At 48.1% G+C, this 16,894-nt stretch overlaps 3 protein-coding genes across 9 annotated transcripts in view; 1 reads left to right on the top strand and 2 right to left on the bottom strand.

Moving 5' to 3' along the window:
* UROS (uroporphyrinogen III synthase) overlaps positions 1-3,269 on the bottom strand; it is a 38,253-nt gene extending 34,984 nt beyond the window's left edge. Inside the window, exon 1 of one of the 4 annotated variants that reach the window (XM_074232208.1) lies at positions 3,090-3,269. The gene's annotated coding sequence lies outside the window, so the exon portion shown is untranslated. Of the gene's footprint in view, positions 1-2,498; positions 2,663-3,089 lie in introns of those variants that run through there. The other 3 variants (XM_074232207.1, XM_074232203.1, XM_074232205.1) reach the window with 3 other exon arrangements.
* Positions 3,270-3,392: 123 nt separating this feature from the next.
* BCCIP (BRCA2 and CDKN1A interacting protein) lies at positions 3,393-10,760 on the top strand. Of its 2 annotated transcripts, XM_074232201.1 has the most exons (7): positions 3,393-3,604; positions 3,875-3,949; positions 4,030-4,110; positions 5,561-5,653; positions 6,324-6,511; positions 8,110-8,281; positions 9,652-10,760. In XM_074232201.1, exons 1-7 carry the CDS (start codon positions 3,431-3,433, stop codon positions 9,820-9,822), a joined length of 954 nt encoding a protein of 317 aa, XP_074088302.1. In that variant the 5' UTR covers positions 3,393-3,430; the 3' UTR covers positions 9,823-10,760. The 2 variants fall into 2 exon arrangements, with proteins under 2 accessions (XP_074088302.1, XP_074088303.1); XM_074232202.1 differs by lacking the exon at positions 4,030-4,110.
* Positions 10,000-16,894, bottom strand: part of DHX32 (DEAH-box helicase 32 (putative)) — a 57,743-nt gene continuing 50,848 nt past the window's right edge. For 2 of the 3 annotated variants that reach the window (XM_074232196.1, XM_074232194.1), the window contains 5 exons: positions 15,203-15,394; positions 14,497-14,628; positions 12,270-12,457; positions 11,445-11,626; positions 10,000-10,456 (listed from right to left, as the gene is read on the bottom strand). In XM_074232196.1, the coding sequence (XP_074088297.1) occupies positions 10,279-10,456; positions 11,445-11,626; positions 12,270-12,457; positions 14,497-14,628; positions 15,203-15,394 (872 nt within the window). In that variant the 3' untranslated portion in view covers positions 10,000-10,278. The remainder of the gene's footprint in view (positions 10,457-11,444; positions 11,627-12,269; positions 12,458-14,496; positions 14,629-15,202; positions 15,395-16,894) is intronic. The other variant, XM_074232195.1, reaches the window with a different exon arrangement.

Below are 16,894 nucleotides of genomic sequence, written 5' to 3'. Positions count from 1 at the left end.
AGAGACCACAGACCTTTTCGCACACAGGTCCATTCCTTTCAACCTGCCCAATTTAATAGTCCTGAGGGGAGGATTTCAATTGCTTTTCAGAAGAGCTGGAGCAGTTCATAGTTCCAACAGTGTTATCGAACCTGTTTTACTGCAGCTTTGATGAAATCCCATTCTGATGGCAGGAGGTGAAAACTCAGAAGTGTATTAGTTTGCATTTCTCCACTTACTGGTGATATAGAATGCTTTCTGATAGATATGGATAGCTTGGATTTCTTTCTCTGAAACTGTATATCCTTTGACCATTTGTCAATTGGGGAATGGTTCTTATTCTTATAAATTTAAATGTTCCCTACATACTTTGAAATGAGACCTTCATCAACCTGGTAGCAAAGATGTATTCATTTACCTGCTTCTCCTCTAATTTTAGTTCATTGGTTTTGTTCAGAAGCGTTTTAGTTTTATGTGATCAATTCTGTCCATTTTACCTCCTGTGAATCTATCTTGTTTGCTCACAAACATATCCATAGATTTGATGGGAAATGTCTTTGCTCATCTCACTTGTTTGTTATAGCATTCTTTATGTCTCAATCACATGGCCATTTGGAGCTCCTCTAGGAATGCAGAGTGAATTAATAAACTGGTTTATACTCAGTTTCTGCCAACCTATTTTTCCAAGTCAGTTCTTGCTTCTATCAAAGGGATCTTTGGTTTCTTACATAGTCCACTTTTGTGCTTGTTTAATTTTATTTACCATAGGCCTGACCTGTTCCACTGATCAATCTCTTTTACTTAATCAGAAACAGGCTGTTTTGATGATTACTGCTCTGAAGTACCCCTTAGAATGCCTTCCTTCCCACTTCATTCCACTTCCCCCAATACTTCCTTAGGGATTCTTGAGCTTTTAATCCTCCAAACGGATTGTTATTATTTTTGCTGGCTCTATAAATTAATTTCAGTAGCATAATCACTTTTATTATGCTGGCTAGTGATATTTCTTCAATTCTTTAGATTCTAAGTCTAACTGTGTAAAATGTTTTGTAGTTGTGTTCAGATAGTTCTTGTGTCTTAACAGTTAGAATCCCCTAAATTACACATTTTCTGTTGCAGTTTTAAATGAATCCTTTCTCTCTTCTTTGCTTGAATTTATTGGTAATATGTAGAAACATCAATGATTTATTTGGGTTTATTCTACATTTTGCAAAAACTGTATCAATTAGTTTTTTAGTTGACCCTCTAGGGTTTGCTAAGCAAACCATCATATTATTTTCAAAAAGCGATAATTTTGTTTCCTAGTTGCCTAACTTTATTCCCTCAAATTATTTTTCTCATCTTTTGTTTTAAGTGGCAGCCTAGGTGGTATAGCACACAGAGCAATTGGCCTGAGGTCAGGAAGACTTGTCTGCCTGAGTTCAAATACAGCCTCAGACTTCCTAGTTGTGTGACTCTGGACAAGTCACTTCACCCTGTTGGCCGCAGTTTCCTCATCTGTAAATTGAGCTGGAGAATGAAATGGCAAACTACTCCAATCTTTGCCAAAAAAACCTCAAATAGGGTCATGAAAAATTGGACATGTCTGAACACAAAGGAATGGAGACAATATTGCTTTACTGTTCTAGCATTACACTGAATAATAATGGCGATAATGAACATACTTGAAGAAGATGAAGACATCAGAGAGCACATGAATTTAACAAGTGAGGGGCTGTGCTAAATCATCAGCCTCACTTTCTCCTCCAGGGTCATCTGAGTCCAGTGGTCAGATATAAATCAGGATGACTGGAGATGGCCCTGGATGTGAGGTAATCAGGATTAAGTGACTTATACTGCTAGTAAGAGTCTAGTGTCTGAGGCTGCATTGAAGGCCAGTGCTCTATCCACTATGCCACCTAGCTAGCCTATGGGCATCCAAGCTTTACCCAAGACCTCCAGCTTACTCCCATTATAGATAATGGCACCTCTTGGTTTTTAGAGAGGGAATCCTTACATTAAGAAAAGATCCATTGATTCCTATACTTTCCATGTTTTTATCAGGAATAAGTGTTTTATCTTGTCCAATTTTGGGGGGCAATTATTGATAAAACAGTGGTTTTTGTATATATTAACATTATCAATGATGTTTATTGTTTTCCTAATATCAATCTAGCCCTTTCTTTTTGGTAGAAATGCCATTAGGTGGAGCAGTGGATATGGCACTTGGTCCTGGAGTCAGGAAGACCTGTGTTCAAGTCTGTCCCCAGATCTAAATAATGACTTAGCTGTGTGACTTAACCTCATTGCCTTGCCAAAAACCAAAAATTAATCCGATAATTGTGTACAATGTTTGTGAAATGTTTCCGTGTTCTACTTGTAAATGACGTATTCTAATTTTTTTTTAACCTATTCATTAGGGGGGATATTGGCTTTTAGTTTTCCTTTCTTTGTTTTGATTCCCTGGTTTTGTGTGTCAAGACCATATTTGTGTCACAGAATTCGGCAGGATTCCTTTTCTTATTTTTTAAAGAGCTTACGTAATATTGGAATTAATTATTCCTTAAACGTTTGATGGGTTTTGCTTGCAAATCCATGCGATCTTGGGGATTTTATTCCAGAGAGTCCTTTTATGGCTTGTTCAATTTCTCTTTCTAAAACTGTTCTTTAAACACGGGCACTTTACATTTTTTAGCAATATTCATTTCGCTTAATTTTACCGACATAAAATTGGCCGAAAGTTGCTAGTGTTTCTTCGTTGGATGTGAATTGATTGTTTCCGCTCTTTTGACGCCGGCTGCTTTGGCTTTCCTTTTTTTATAGTTCATCGTTTTAAAAGCTGGTGCTCCACCCGTTCCGCTTTCAGCGTTGCTCGTGTCTCCCATCCTCGGGAGTGCTCTTTCGCCGTTTCGGCGGCGGCCCTGGACGGCCGGTTCCGGCCGCCGAGCCTCGGGGCCGGGGTCCTCGGTGTGGCCGCAGCGCCGCCTCCGGGCCGGGGTCCTCGGTGTGCCCGGGGCCGCCGAGCCTCGGGGCCCGCCGGGAGGCCCCTTTGGGGGAGGAGCCCCCGCGGCCGGGTGCGGCCTCCGGGTGCCCCGGCCCGGCGCCCCTGCCCTCCGGTGCCCCCCACTCACCTGGGCGGCGCCCCCGCCTCTCGGCGCCGCTCCGTCCGTCCGGCCGCGCTGGGGCCCCGCCGCGTCCCGTCCCGTCGGCGCTCCCTCCCCGGGGGGCTCCGGGGGACCCCGAGGCGGAGGCCCGGGGGGGGGGCCCTCGAGGGAGGGGCCGAGCCGGGGACGCGACGTCCGGGCGGGGTCGCCTCGGGGGGAGGGGCAGCGCGCAGGCCGGACGCCGGACGCGCCCCCACGCGCACGCGCAGTACGGAGGCGCACGCGCCGCGCGGACGCGTCGGAGCCGGCCCGGAAGCCGTCCCCCCGGCAGCCGCTGCGCAGGCGCCGTGGGAGCGGCTCGGGGCAGCATGGCGTCCCAGGCCAAGAAGCGCGCTGTGGGCGGCCGGCGGCCGCGTCCGCCGGGAGCCCGAGCCGAGGAGCAGCGCCGAGAGACGGGCGAGGACACCGACGGGAGCGGCGGCGAGAGCAGCGACGGGAGCGGCGGCGAGAGCAGCGACGAGGAAGACGAGCTCGTCAACCAGGTTGGGGGCGGGGCCGCGGCGGCGCCCGGGACGTCAGTGCGCAGGCTCTGTGGGGGGGGGGGGGGCGGGCCCTCGCTGCCCGGGTGGCCCCAGTCCTATGGGGGCGGGGGGCTCCCTGAGGCGCGTGCGCACGCGGGACCACGTGGTTCGGGCCGGAAGTGGGGGCGGAGCGCGGCGAGCGTCCCGGAGCCTGGCCCGGCCGCTGGGGGGGCGGGGCGCCCGGGGCCCCCGTGACCCCCGGTGACCCCCGCGGCCCCGCTCCGTCCGCAGGAAGTGACGGTGGAATTCGAGGCGCACAGCATCTCGGGAAGCGACCTGGACGGGATTAGGAAGCTGCTGCAGCAGGTGGGGCGGGGCCGGGGGGCGGGGCCCGGGGCCCGGGGGGCGGGGGCCCGGGCCGGCCCTGACCCCCGCTCCCCCCGCAGCTCTTCCTCAAGGCCCCGGTGAACACGGCCGAGCTGGGCCGCCTCCTCGCGCAGCAGAGCCGCCTGGGCAGCGTCATCAAGGTGAGTCCGGCCCGGCCCGGGCCCCCGAGCCGGCTGCACCCTCCGGGCCGGCCCCCCCGCCGCGCGCCGGCTCACGGGGGTCGAACCCCAGCACGTCCCGGGCCCCGAAGGGCCCGCACTAGGACCCGAGCGCCCCGGAGCGCGGCTGGCCCCTTCCGCGGAGACCCCGCGCCAGACTGACACCGAGGGCAGCTGGCCCCCCGCAGCACCGCCGCCCTCACTGTTCCTTCTCGCTTTCCGTGAGGTCGCCCCTCACGGTAGTCACGGTCTGACAGTCTGGTGTTCCCGCTGCCCCAGCAAACGCCTGCTGGACTTTTCCAGCCCAGTGTCTCCGGCAGCCCCGTCTCCTGAGGCCCTTTCCATGGAAACCCACCGTCCCAGACCACCGTCGTCCCGTTCCCCCGATCCGTGACTCTGGATCCTTCCCAACCTGCTTTCTCCCAGCGCCGGGAGTCCAGTTAGCTGCCAGGCCTTGTTCTCCCTCTACCTCCTCTCACCGCCTCTTGACTCCCAAGGCCACCAGCCTCCCTCGGTGGTTCCCTCCGGAGCCTGGCTGTCAGGAGAGGGCCTCAGATCCCCTCTGGCCTGTGAGAGGCAGCTAGGCCCATTCTAGCAGGGTCAGCCCTTTTTCTGACTCTTTTTCAGGCTTTTCTAGCCGTTTAATATAACAAAATCTGGCCCAGAGGGAAGCGCCCCAGTATGAGAAATTATTGATACACAAAAGAGTGACCTCCTAACATTTGAGCTGGAAGGTTAGACCGCAGCCTCATGCTCCTGAACAGTTTATTTTATTTATTTAGTATTTTAGGGTTTTTTTGCAAGGCAAATGGGGTTAAGTGGCTTGCCCAAGGTCACATAGCTACGTCATTATTGAGTGTCTGAGATCGGATTTGAACCCAGGCATTTCTGACTCCAGGGGGCAGTGCTTTATCCACTTCGCCACCTAGCCGCCCCTTCCCAGAACAGTTGATTAAAATTTACTGCTTTATTGAAATACCACTCGTTCCCCACATCTTTACTTTCTGATGAAACATAGAAGCTTCAGTGCTCTCAGCCCTGGATGCCGGCCAGGTCAGCCCTGCATGAAGAGCATTGTGGGGTTAATGTCAGCAAAGTGTTTATTTCTTTCATTTCATTTAACAAAAAAATAAGTGAGCAGGCCAAAGATTAAGTGGAGTTGGCCGGTTTTAAAGCCAATCAGAATTAGCCTCTTTCTGTCTAATATCGTTTTAGAAATGGAGGAGATGAATGAGTAGTCATGGGGGGGGCAGCGCAGGATTTTAGATGATGTCAGTCTGGACCTTGAACCTTTTACCTTTTTAGCTTTGGTCTTGGGGGGGGGGGCACCTTTCAAATTTAAATAGCTCACTATTGGTCATAGTCCTAATTGTCCTATTCTTATTTTCATTCATGTGAACTCAAATTTAAAATATCTTTCTTTTTGAAACAGCAAACAGATGTTCCAGAGGAAAGTGATGAGGAGGATGGCGAAGAAGAGGAGATTTTTGGTTTCATAAGCCTCTTGAATTTAACTGAAAGAAAGGTCAGTTCTTTGTCTTCTGTGTTAAGACTCAGTCCCTTTCTCGTTAGGTATAGTGCTAATTCCATCAGTGTCTGGCTTTGGAATGCCTTCAGAAAACAGCTTTTCATTAAGAAAGTTCTGGGCTGCCTCTCTCAGTGAGCTCATGAGTGAGAGTCTTAGTCAGTCAGTAGATGTTTTGAAGCACCTTCTGTGTGTTAGTTGATGGTAAGAATAAGTGCTGGCCCCAGACAGACCCTGCCCTTCAGGAGCTCCCAATCTAAGAAGACATATGCCAACCTGTACACAAAGAGGTCAGAGATCATTGGAAAAGAAGATGGGATTTTTGTGGGACCTAAAGGAGGCCAGGGAGATGAGGAGGAAGAGTATTCCAGATGGGTTTTGGTACCTCTTTGTTTCTCACCAGCTGTGGGCTGTTCCTGACTGTAGTTTTGTATTCAGTCAGTCAGTTTGTAAGATGGGCTAACTAATATGGTCATTCAGAGGCTTCTTCCTGCCACTGACCACATGCTGGGTCAATGATGCATAACTGGGAAGTGAGTAAATAATCACCAGTAGAGCCATGGAGAGTGGAACATGGCCCCAGATTCTTCGGAGAATGAATTAGAGCCAACTCTCCAACTTCCTCACGTAAATGGCTGGTCTCTAATGGAACCTTCTTTTTGATTTCCAGGGTACTGAATGTGTCGAACAAATTAAAGAGTTGATTCTGAGTCACTGTGAGAAGAACTGTGAGCAGAGTATGGTTGAACAGCTGGATAAGCTTTTAAATGATCCCACTAAGCCTGTGGGCTTCCTGCTAAGCGAGAGATTCATTAATGTCCCACCCCAGATTGCTCTACCCATGCACCAGCAGCTTCAGTAAGAGACTTCTAAATTGACTTGGAACAGTGTTGGGTTTTTTTTTCAAATGGTTTCAGAAATGTGATCTAAATGGAAATGTGTTGATAAGGGGGGGTGGGGGGAGAGATACAGACAGGAAGAGAGGGAGAGACAGAAGCAGAGAGAAAGGGAGGGAGACAGAGGAGGTGGTGACATGCCAGAACCTGAGTAACAACTGGATGAGACGTGAAAGACACAGGACTCAGCTGCTGGCCTTTCGGCCTGGATTGGGTCAAGTGGAGCTAGAGACTGTTTCAACAGTTTAGATCATCTTAAGGGAATGCTTTTTGAAAGGATTTAACTTTTTGATTAACATGCTATTTCTTAGTCCAGTAAATTGATAATAACATCTCCCCACATAGATCTTTATTTTTCACCAAAAGGACTGGATTTTTCCACATAAAATCTTTGTTTTGCCATGCATCAACTAAGTACAAGGATTTAGTTGTTTAAATAAGAGCCATGAACCTTTTAAAATTTAAGATACAAATGTGAACAGTAAAATCTAGAGTGCTTGATCTGAAAACAGCGTATATCACCTTTTGCTGCAGAAATAATTTTTCAAATGGGCAAATTTTAAGATGGTGGAAGGGATCAAAATGTACTTTAAATGTCATGAAGGTAGTTGTAATTAAATATTGCTTGCACTCTAATTAGGTGGCATAGCTCCCAAGGTAGTGTTGGCAGTTTGGAGTAGAGAAGGGAAGACCTTCCCACTGTCTAGAGGTATCTTTTCAAAGGGTGAGTCAGGAAGGGGAAGAAAACACCTTCTCCTGATGGTGGTTTAACTTTTGGTGATTTTGGGGGTAGAGATCTCCCTTTGGGAGTCTCTCTGTACCCATCCTCTCCCTGGATCTTATCCTGTCCTTGGTTTTGCAGTCATCTCCTTCCTTGTCTTGGGGCCAGCAGCTCATCTGGTCCTGGTCACTGGGTCTGAGTGATGTCACTAAGCGGCAGTGAGATGAGGCATTTTCAGTGGGGAGTGGCTATGAGAGATGGTCACTGCAAGTCCCTACAGCTTGATTCCAGCAGGAATAAGGGGGAGCAGGGTCTTTGTCTAGCATTGATGGCCTCATCTTGGAGAGCCACAATGCTAGGTCATATCCTGCCCTGGACTCTTGGTTGGCCCTGGACACATCACTTTTCCTCTGTGGTAAAATGGGGATAATAAAGCCCAGACAGGTTGTGAAGATCAGGTGGCCTAATATTTGTCATGCCACCATCTGATGTGATTTAATCAAGACTGATTTCCTTCCCTCCTGTGTTCTGGCCTAGGAAAAAAAATTAAGTCATCCAACCACCAGTTTTTTCCCCTTCCATTGTTGAATTCATTGAAATCTAGGTGCTTAAGGGCTGTGCAGATGTCGGGGTCTCCTGACATCCCCTAAAACTGGGAACCCCAGTAACCCCCAGACTTGGGGGGGTTATTGTGGGTTGGAGAGAGTTGTTTGTGTCAACTCACACATCCTAAGCATGTCAGGGGCAGAGCAGGTGCTGGTGGTGTTGGGGGAGGGAGGGGGGGCAGTTCTTTGCACTTTGGCGGCATTAACGGGGCTCCTTTGTCCCTTGCTCTGTAGAAAGGAACTCATGGAGGCTCATCAGGCCAATCAACCTTGTGGGAGGTGCCACTACTACCTCATGATCAGCAAGACATTCCAAGAGGTTGCAAAGAATTCCAGACATCGAGGGAAAGTGCCCCAGAAGGAAGAGCTGATGTTTGCCAATGCAGAGGAGGAATTTTTCTATGAGGTAGCCTGGGTGTCAGACCCGCTTTTTACCTATGTGAAGGACAGTTTAAAGAAGGGTCATGAGGGTGCCTTGGGTTGGTGGTGCAGGGCGACTCCAGTAGAGACCACACAGGTTTGTAGGAAGGCTCTGTTCGTTCCCTAAGATGACATAGGTGGGGATGACTGATGCTGTAGACTCACTTCACCATGAGTGAGTCCCATCTGGTCGCTTCACTTCTGTCCTCAACCTTTCTTTATAGAGGGCATTTCCTACTTGGAAGCAAGTTCCCCTAGGTGAATGAAATCCCTGCTCTAGACCCTCTCCCAGTGTTTGCTGAGTCTTATGGGGGGGGTGTTTGAGGGCAGACTCTGGAGAACCCTAGCTGAGCTTCTTGACTCCTTTTATTGGTTGGGGATTGGCTCCCATACCCCAAAACCCATGTCTTTCTGATGATGAAGTCATTCATGTCAGTCTTCACATCTTAAAATGAGTTCACTATGCCATCATTGACTGAAGTCCTACTAGGGAATTTATTTTCATAACAGGTGCTTGGTACCACGAGGGCTCGGCTTCCACTGTAGGCTGAAGGAAAAGTACTTGGACTTGGGATCATTTGTGGTTTCATCATTGACCTAGAGAGCTCAGAGGAGAAACCTTTTCTGTTGAGTGAAGATGTTTTGAGGGGCAGCTAGGTGGCACAGTGGATAGAGCACTGGCCTTGGAGTCAGGAGTATCCAAGTTCTCTGGCCTCAGACACTTAATAATTACCTAGCTGTGTGGCCTGGGATAAATCACTTAACCCCATTGCCTTGCCAAAAAAAGATGTTTTGAGAGCTTGCATAGGACCATAAATGTTGAGTTGCAGGGGACTTAGCAACCTTCAAGGCCAACTCCTTCATCTTACAGATGAGGAAACTGAGCCAGAGAAACGATATATGACTGTCCTAGATTCGGAGGTGGCAGGATTTGAACCCAGGCCTTTTTGAATCTCCTAAGTCTGTTACTCTGTACACTGTTAGTTAGGCTTTAACAGGGTTACTGACCATCACTTTGAGAGGGAGTGAAAGAATAATAGCTGGGATTTGTAGGTTGAAAGTAAGATGATCCCATGACATGTTTGGTAGATGCTATTTTTATGCCCACTTTACACATTGGGAAACAGGCAGAGTCTTTGAGCAGAGGCAGGACTCAGTACTTTGGAGCCCAGCTGCCCAGTCTGGGTTCTGTCTCACCTCAGTGGTTAGGGTCCAAGGAAATTATGATTAAAATGAGGTCATTTAGCAAGTAGGAGCCTCAGTCAGTCAACAGCCTGAGACTCATTTGGCTGCCACCCAGCTCCTCATGCTTGTGAAGGAGTCACTACTTAGTTAAATCATTTTCTTTTGCTTTAGAAAGCACTTTTGAAATTCAGCTTCTCGGTGCAAGAAGAGAGCGACCTGGCCCTGGGAGGCCGGTGGTCATTTGATGACTTACCTATGAAACCCTTGCGCACAGTGATGCTAATTCCAGCCAGCAAGATGAGTGCAGTCATGGAGATGCTGAAGGAGCACCTCTCCATCTAACCCAGGCAGTGGCTCATTTGGAGAAGGCTTGGGGAGAGACTTATCAGAGACAGATGGTTCAAGTCACCATGGCCTTAGCAGGATTTTTTTTTTTCCATTTGGTCCAGTGTCCCTTGGACTCGTGAATCATTCATTAAAAGCTCATTACTTCAAAAGAAAACGGAACACACACGTGGGTTAGGAATTTAAAAACTGAGCAACTCTTTATTATGGTTGCTTTCATGATGTACAAAATGTTTTATTTGTACAAAATTATCCGGGCTGGCAATTTGTCCTGTTAAATCTCTGTACATCTTCTGTGGATGAACCATTACACTGATTTTATTGGTTGAGGAATGGACTCCGTACCCCAAAACCCATGTCTTTCTGATGATGTCATTCATGAGGACATTACACTGTTTATTGCACGTAGATATATTTCAGTGTGGACTGAATAATAGAATGAAGACTTGAAAGTCACTGAATCACACATCTTGGTTCAGCAGGAGCTTCACATAGTTGATCTTTGCTTGTCTTCTGTTCCTTTTTTGTCGTTGAAATGGGTGAGAAGTGATTAATTACTTGCTGCAGAATATCCTTACTTTCACTAGGAGGCAGATTACTAAAGTAATATGGGGGTGCCAACTGCATAAATCTGGTGGAGCAAAGAACAAGATACAGCTATTTAAAATGATAGAAAATATCATGTAAAACCAATGATATTAAAATTGTTATAAAAAATTTTTAATAAAAATCCCATTCATCAACCCAGATAAAGAAAGCCCTACCTTAGTGGGATAGTGACTTTGAAAATAACTTTGAATGCAAAGTCTTCACAAATGGTATTGGGTACATAACCTTGAAAAAGTTTTTTTGTATACAGCTGCAACATGGAAACAAAATTCATTGTCCTGCAGGGGGAGTCATGTTCAATCAATAAAATGTTTCTATTTTCTTAAGACAGATTGTGGGTTTTGTTGTCATGGTTGGCTATTTTTGAACAAAATTTTCAAAAATATATTTTTATCCTGAGCATCACATTAAATATTAACAAAGTGTCACATTAATAATTGATGGGTTATCTGATATCAAATACCAGGGAATTTTCCAGCAGAAAATTCTAGCAAAGACTTTGACTTTAAAAGCAAGCTTTAGCATCTGCATTTTGCCCATCTTGCTTCCAGTTGAGATTAGGAGAATGGTGTATACGGCCATTAATCAGCTTGCTTTCCTCCTCTTCCCTGAGGCACTATCAACCCTCAGCTGTGTCCATCATAATAGTTGTAGTTCAGGACACTGAGGTTGGTTGGTAGCACCAAGCATGATAAAGCACCCCCTTAAACAATGGGGCTCATGGCCCTGCAGCAGGCTATGGTGGAGAACTGCAGTGTTTGTGTGACCCCCTCTACATTTCTATCATGTCATCAGATTGGAAGGAGCACTATGTTCCAATGTCTTTCCAAGGAGTCTGGGAGGCTCTGGTCACTCGGAAGGACGCTATCTAGGATGTGAGGGCACCATGTTCTGATGGTGGAGGCAGACTCTGATGGTGCAGAGCTCCCAAGACCTCTGGCCACCTCAGATTGGAGGGCTTCCTTTCAGAGGGGCAGAAGTATTGATCAAGAAGCCCAACCCCCACTTACAGCTCTGGAGAAATTTCTGAGATGATCTGGATACAGTTGTTCTCGGATATGCTGAACGTGTGGAAGAGCACCCACTCTGGTATCTTTTTCATGTTGTAGTAGCATGAAAGGGGGTGCAGCTGAGCCACCTGCTTGTGGGATAACATCAGGTAGTTCCCTGATCCATCAACATCACGAGCGATCTTAAGGGGATGAGAACAGGACAGAGTGAATTTTTACCCAATTCTTAACAGCATCCCACCTAGGATTCCCATGTTACAGAACCTCCACCCCAGGGTCATGAAATAGTGAATGGCAGCAGGAGGAACCTCAGGATGGCCCTGATGACCCTTCATCCCTGAGGCACCAACTTTTAGGTCATCTCAGGTTTCACCCTTCCAAAACAACTCATTCTGTCCCCTTCTTCTTCTGGACTTCCTTTTCACTGTGCCCTTGCCACCCCCGACCTCGTGCACAGGCTCCTTCCTCACTCCCCCTACTCTTCCATTTGCCAAGGCTTGTCTTTCTGCTTCCAAAGTCTCTGTCATTGCCTCAGCCTGATTCGTGTCACCTCTTCTCTACCTGAGAGTCCTCAAGTAGGGCTCCTCTGCTTTTGAGGCAACTAGAGGGTGCAGTACAATGGAATGCCAGCCCTGAGCCAGAAGACCCAGGGGTCTGGGGAATCTGTCCCTGCCCCTCACGTTTTACTTATGTTTTAAATTTTGTATTAACAAAGGGTCACAGTGATCCTCCCTCCCATCCCTTCAGATCAGTGGTACAATCTGGGTAGCCCTGCATCCTGGAATCTTAAAGCCAAGCTCACTGTCTCTCCTTGTGGATTCTTACTTGCATAAAGAAACCGGCTACAAGAGCTTTCTTTATGTTCTCGGTATTTTCCTTGGAGCCAAATGCCGGTTCTGAGTAAGGGAGCTCGATCCGCTTGAAGATGTCCAGGAGCTCCTCCCGGATGCCGCTGGCTGTCTTGAGGGCCGAGGGGCTGAGGAAGTGATCAGAGCACCATTTCTCCAAACAGTCTGAGGGAAGAAGGGACAAAGGGCCATTGAAAAGAGATCTCAAGCAGCCGAGGCCATCAGGAGCTGCCCCGGAGGCTGGCTGGGCTGGTCCTTCCTGCTGGTCATCTGGCTGCTGCCCATTGATCCCGGAGGAGTGAAGATGCCGTCACCTTCATGCGAGGGGATGACACCCTGAAGCAAATGATCGATTTGACAAAAAGTGGGGGCCTCTTTATCAAACCTGAGGCCCTCTGAGAAGGGAGTAACTGTTTCCATGATCTTAAATACCCACAACAGCTTTTCCTCTGCTTAAATTCTGAGAAAAAGAATGAAGGCCCAAGAAGCTCCAGGGGAACTTTGCCCAACTTCTTTCCCTCTAGTCTGATAGAAAATCAGACCTGTCCACCCAGCTGATGTGTGGTCACATCATCACTTCGCCACTTCCCTAAACAGAGTTGGATCCCAGAGGTCTTTGGATAGGACTTGGCTGTTTGGGTTGGCTAGAGTGGTGGCTTCCCAAGGGCGGTGTGCACTGGGACCCCCAGCAGACGTCTGAGGTCAGACACCATCTCGTCTTGGCCCCCCATTCCCCACTGCGGCGACCAGAGCAGGGGTGCCAAGCCAGTGTCCCCTGAGAGGCCTGCACCACCTCACTGTTGAATTTTGGGTGGGTGGGAAGAGCCTTTCAGTGGGAACCTGACCTATCTGTGTAGATTCGCTGGTCAGATTAACTGAATTACTAATTACTGACCACTGTGAGGTGCAGGTCTCTCCTGCCCCCCAGGAAAAACACATTTTTTTTTAAAGAATTTTGGGGGCGGCTAGGTGGCGCAGTGGATAGAGCACCAGCCTTGGAGTCAGGAGTACCTGGGTTCAAATCAGGTCTCAGACACTTAATAATGACCTAGCTGTGTGGCCTTGGGCAAGCCACCTTAACCCTATTTATTTGCCTTGCAAAAACCTAAAAAAAAAATTTGTTTTACTGATCTTAATAAAACTATTTTTGAAATATTTTATCTATCTTCTTTCTCCTTTTTAAGGTTTCTACCATAGGAGTTTACACACATCACACATGATTAGGAACCACTTCCAGACTTGACCCCCTCAGCATTTGCTTCTCATATTAACTTCCCCTGCATTTATGAATTTATGAAGCCCTCCCAAGGATCACTACCCTGTGGGAAGTCCGGTCCTGAAGGGGAGGGTCTAAGCAGAGCCCTGGGGATGCAGGGGGCAGCCAGGGGCACCACACCATGGAAGTCAGACTCCAGAGTTCAAATCTGGCCTCAGATACTTCAAGGAGATGCCAAAAGACATCTGTGCTTTTTTATTTTTTTTTTGGGGGGGGGGGTTTGCAAGGCAATGGGATTAAGGGACTTCCCCAAGGGCACACAGCTAGGTATTAGGTGTCTGAGATGGGATTTGAACTCAAGTCCTCCTGCCTCCAGGGTTGATGCACCACTGAGCTGCCCCTACATGTCCCAATGTCAAAGGGGGACATTAACAGGTTGCCCATTCTGGGGTAGTTGTGAAGAGCCTAATAGCTGTCCCCATCACTGCAGGGTCTGACAAGGTGGGAGAGGGAGCCCTCCCTGCTTTTCCTGGGTGGTCTCACTCGTAGCTCAGGGACCTGACACATGGAATAGTGAAGGTCCAGCTAAGCCACGCATCCCAGGGGTGGAGGGCCCCCCCCCCCAAGATTCAGCAGCCTATTCCACAGGGCATGAGGGGCCAGAGAGGCTCAGCAGAGGCTGACAAGGGTTTGGTCCCAGGGCCGCTCCCCAATTTTCTCATTTGCAGATGCTTCCCACATTGTTCATCTTGGCAGAATTTTGCCTCTGCACCTCTGAGGTGACCCAGGTCTCAAGCACCTCACCCTTTCTGTTCTTCTCCCTCATCTCAGGGAGTTCTGGGCTTCAAGGCTATGACCTCCATACAGCTTGTGCCAGGCTCTAAAGAGCCATCTCCACACCTGGACTGGCTATGAATGATTTTTCTCCATTTGGGAAAAGCCCAGGAAAACGTGGGGCGACTGATTGGTCTGCCCAGCACCCACTTACTCTCACCGGCTTCTTGGTAAGCCTTGTAGACATTGAGCAGAGTCAGGTGGTCGCCTTCTGGGTGGCAGAGGTTCATCCTGAGCTGCTGGGCCTTCTTGTCTCCGGGGGGCAGGGGCAGTAGGCAGTCAGGAGCTGTCCGACAGAATGGCAGAGACTCAGCGCCTGTGGGGGACTCCCCTGGTCCCACAAACACCCTGGGCCCAGTCACCATGTTCAGAGCAGGTGGGGATCCCCTGACTGCGGACCACAGCGCAGGGGAGAGAAAGGGGCCAGCACCCAGGACCCCAGAATGATAGGGCAGGGTGCCACAATGATGCTCTAAGGGTCAGAAGTCAGCCTGGGGCCAGTCGTGCCATCAGAGAGGTGGAAGGTCATTGGCCTCCCTTCTGCAGGGCCTTTATGGGCTTTAGTGGGAGAGAAGCAGGGAGGCTTGGGGCCTCTCTTTGGGGGAGGCCACAGTCAGGACAAAGCCAAGAGATGAACACAGGCTGGGCATTTGTCTCCTTCCTGTCTAGTGAAAGAGGAAGCTTTCCATTTTAGGAATGGTTTTCTTTTTTTGACAGTATTTTTGCACTTTTGGAATGACCCCTGTGATTAGTTTCCAAGGATGCTTGTGCCCTTAGGAAAAAAGCTGCCAAGGTTCTGGATGATCCCCCCCCCCCCCCCCCCCCCCCCCCGCCGCCCAAACCAGGGACTGCAGCTGTACCTGTTACCATGGCAGCGAGGGTGATCATCTCATCCACACACTCAAATTCACAGGATGCTAAAATGGCTTTGGACAGCTTGGGATCCAGAGGAAATTCTGACATGATGATGCCAAATTCAGAGAGGTTCCCGTTGTTGTCCAGGGCCGCCAGATAGTCCAAGTCTTCCAACGCCTGCATTAAGGTTTCAGGGGCTGGAAAAGGAGACAGGAGGAGTCCACCTCACATCTGGCCAGTCCTGGTCAGTCCTGGCAGCCCTGCCAAACCTCATGTAAAAATGCCCCAGATGACAGAGGAGACGAAAAAGTGGCCCAGTGACCCAGTGGACAGAGCACTGATCTTGGATTTAGTGACTTCTGAGTTCAAATCCAGACACTTCTTAGCTGTGTGACCCTAGGCAAGTCACTTTACCCTATCTGCCTCAAGTTTCCTCATCTGTAAAATGAGCTTCAGAAGGAAATGGCCAGACCCCCCTAGGATCTCTGAAAAGAAAACCCCAAATGGGATCCATAGAGTCAACAAAGGATATGAACAGGTACTTGTCAAAGTAGAAATCCAAACAATTAAGAGCCATCTGAAAAAATGCTCTAAGTCACTAATGTTTAGAGAAATGCAAATTTAAACAACTTCACAGGCATAGCTGCCAGGCCTTGAGGGACTATGGGAGACAATTCCATTGTTGCCTTGTTGGTGCAGCCGTTCTGGAAAGCATGTTCTGAAAGCCACCTAACCATACCACCTCCCCTTGGACCTAGCAGGACCATGCCGGGGCCTGTGTCCCCAAGAGTTCCTCTGTGGAGACCCTATGCCTGAGGAAATAGCCTTTGGAATAGCAAAGGGCCTCGAAGGAACTCTGCAGAGTGAAGGAACTCTGCAGAGCTTAAAGGGAAACAACAGACAACTTTGGCCAGCTTCCAGGCTGATGACTTCAAATGGTACTTGATTCATTTATTGGTTACAAAGCTTTTGTTTTTGTTTTTCTCCCCCCCCCCCCATGCTGGGGAAGGAGTGATAATGTTTGTTATGTACAAGAAAAAAAAGATCTGAAAAATAACTGACACAAATTCTATAAAAGATCTTTGACCAATCATGAGAGCCAAGACTTCATAGGACCACTGGTGCTGGAGCCTATCCACTAATCCAGATTAAAGTCTTCCCAAAAAGATTAGGGGCAAAGCAAGGATGTCCATAATCGCCACACTTATTCAATATTGTTCTAGAAATGCTAGCTATAAGAAAAACGACCTGGAGGAATAAAAATAGGTGATGAGGAACCAAAACCATCACTCTCTAGAGGATATGATGATGTACTCAGGAGAACCCTAGAGGATCAATAAAAAAAAAACTGGCTGAAAAAGTTCGTGACTTTAACAATGTTGCTGCTATAAAATAAACCCCACATTAATTATTATCATTTCTATAAACTAACAAAAAAAAGTCAGGAAGGGACAAGAGAGATTCCATTTAAAAGAACTGACTATCTGCCAAGACAAACTCAGGGGCACAATTACAAAATCTTTTCACACAAATAAAGATGGATCTAAACAACTGGAAAAATACTAATGTTCATGGGTAAGTTCAAAATATTAAAAATGACAATTGTGTCTAAATTAATTTACTTAGTGCTATACCAATTGAATTACAAAAGAATTCTCTTGTAAAGCTAGAAAAAATAACATTCATCTGGAAGAAAG

This window comes from Macrotis lagotis, chromosome 4 (assembly GCF_037893015.1).
Source record: "Macrotis lagotis isolate mMagLag1 chromosome 4, bilby.v1.9.chrom.fasta, whole genome shotgun sequence".
Lineage (NCBI taxonomy): Eukaryota > Metazoa > Chordata > Mammalia > Peramelemorphia > Peramelidae > Macrotis > Macrotis lagotis.
This window is presented reverse-complemented; position numbering and strand designations above follow the sequence as displayed.

Excerpts from the sequence above, each read along its gene's own strand:
- BCCIP (XM_074232201.1), top strand. The coding sequence starts at position 3,431 with ATGGCGTCCCAGGCCAAGAAGCGCGCTGTGGGCGGCCGGCGGCCGCGT. Across the intron at positions 3,950-4,029 it reads TTAGGAAGCTGCTGCAGCAG|CTCTTCCTCAAGGCCCCGGT; the intron begins GTGGGGCGGGGC and ends CTCCCCCCGCAG. Across the intron at positions 8,282-9,651 it reads AGGAGGAATTTTTCTATGAG|AAAGCACTTTTGAAATTCAG; the intron begins GTAGCCTGGGTG and ends CTTTTGCTTTAG.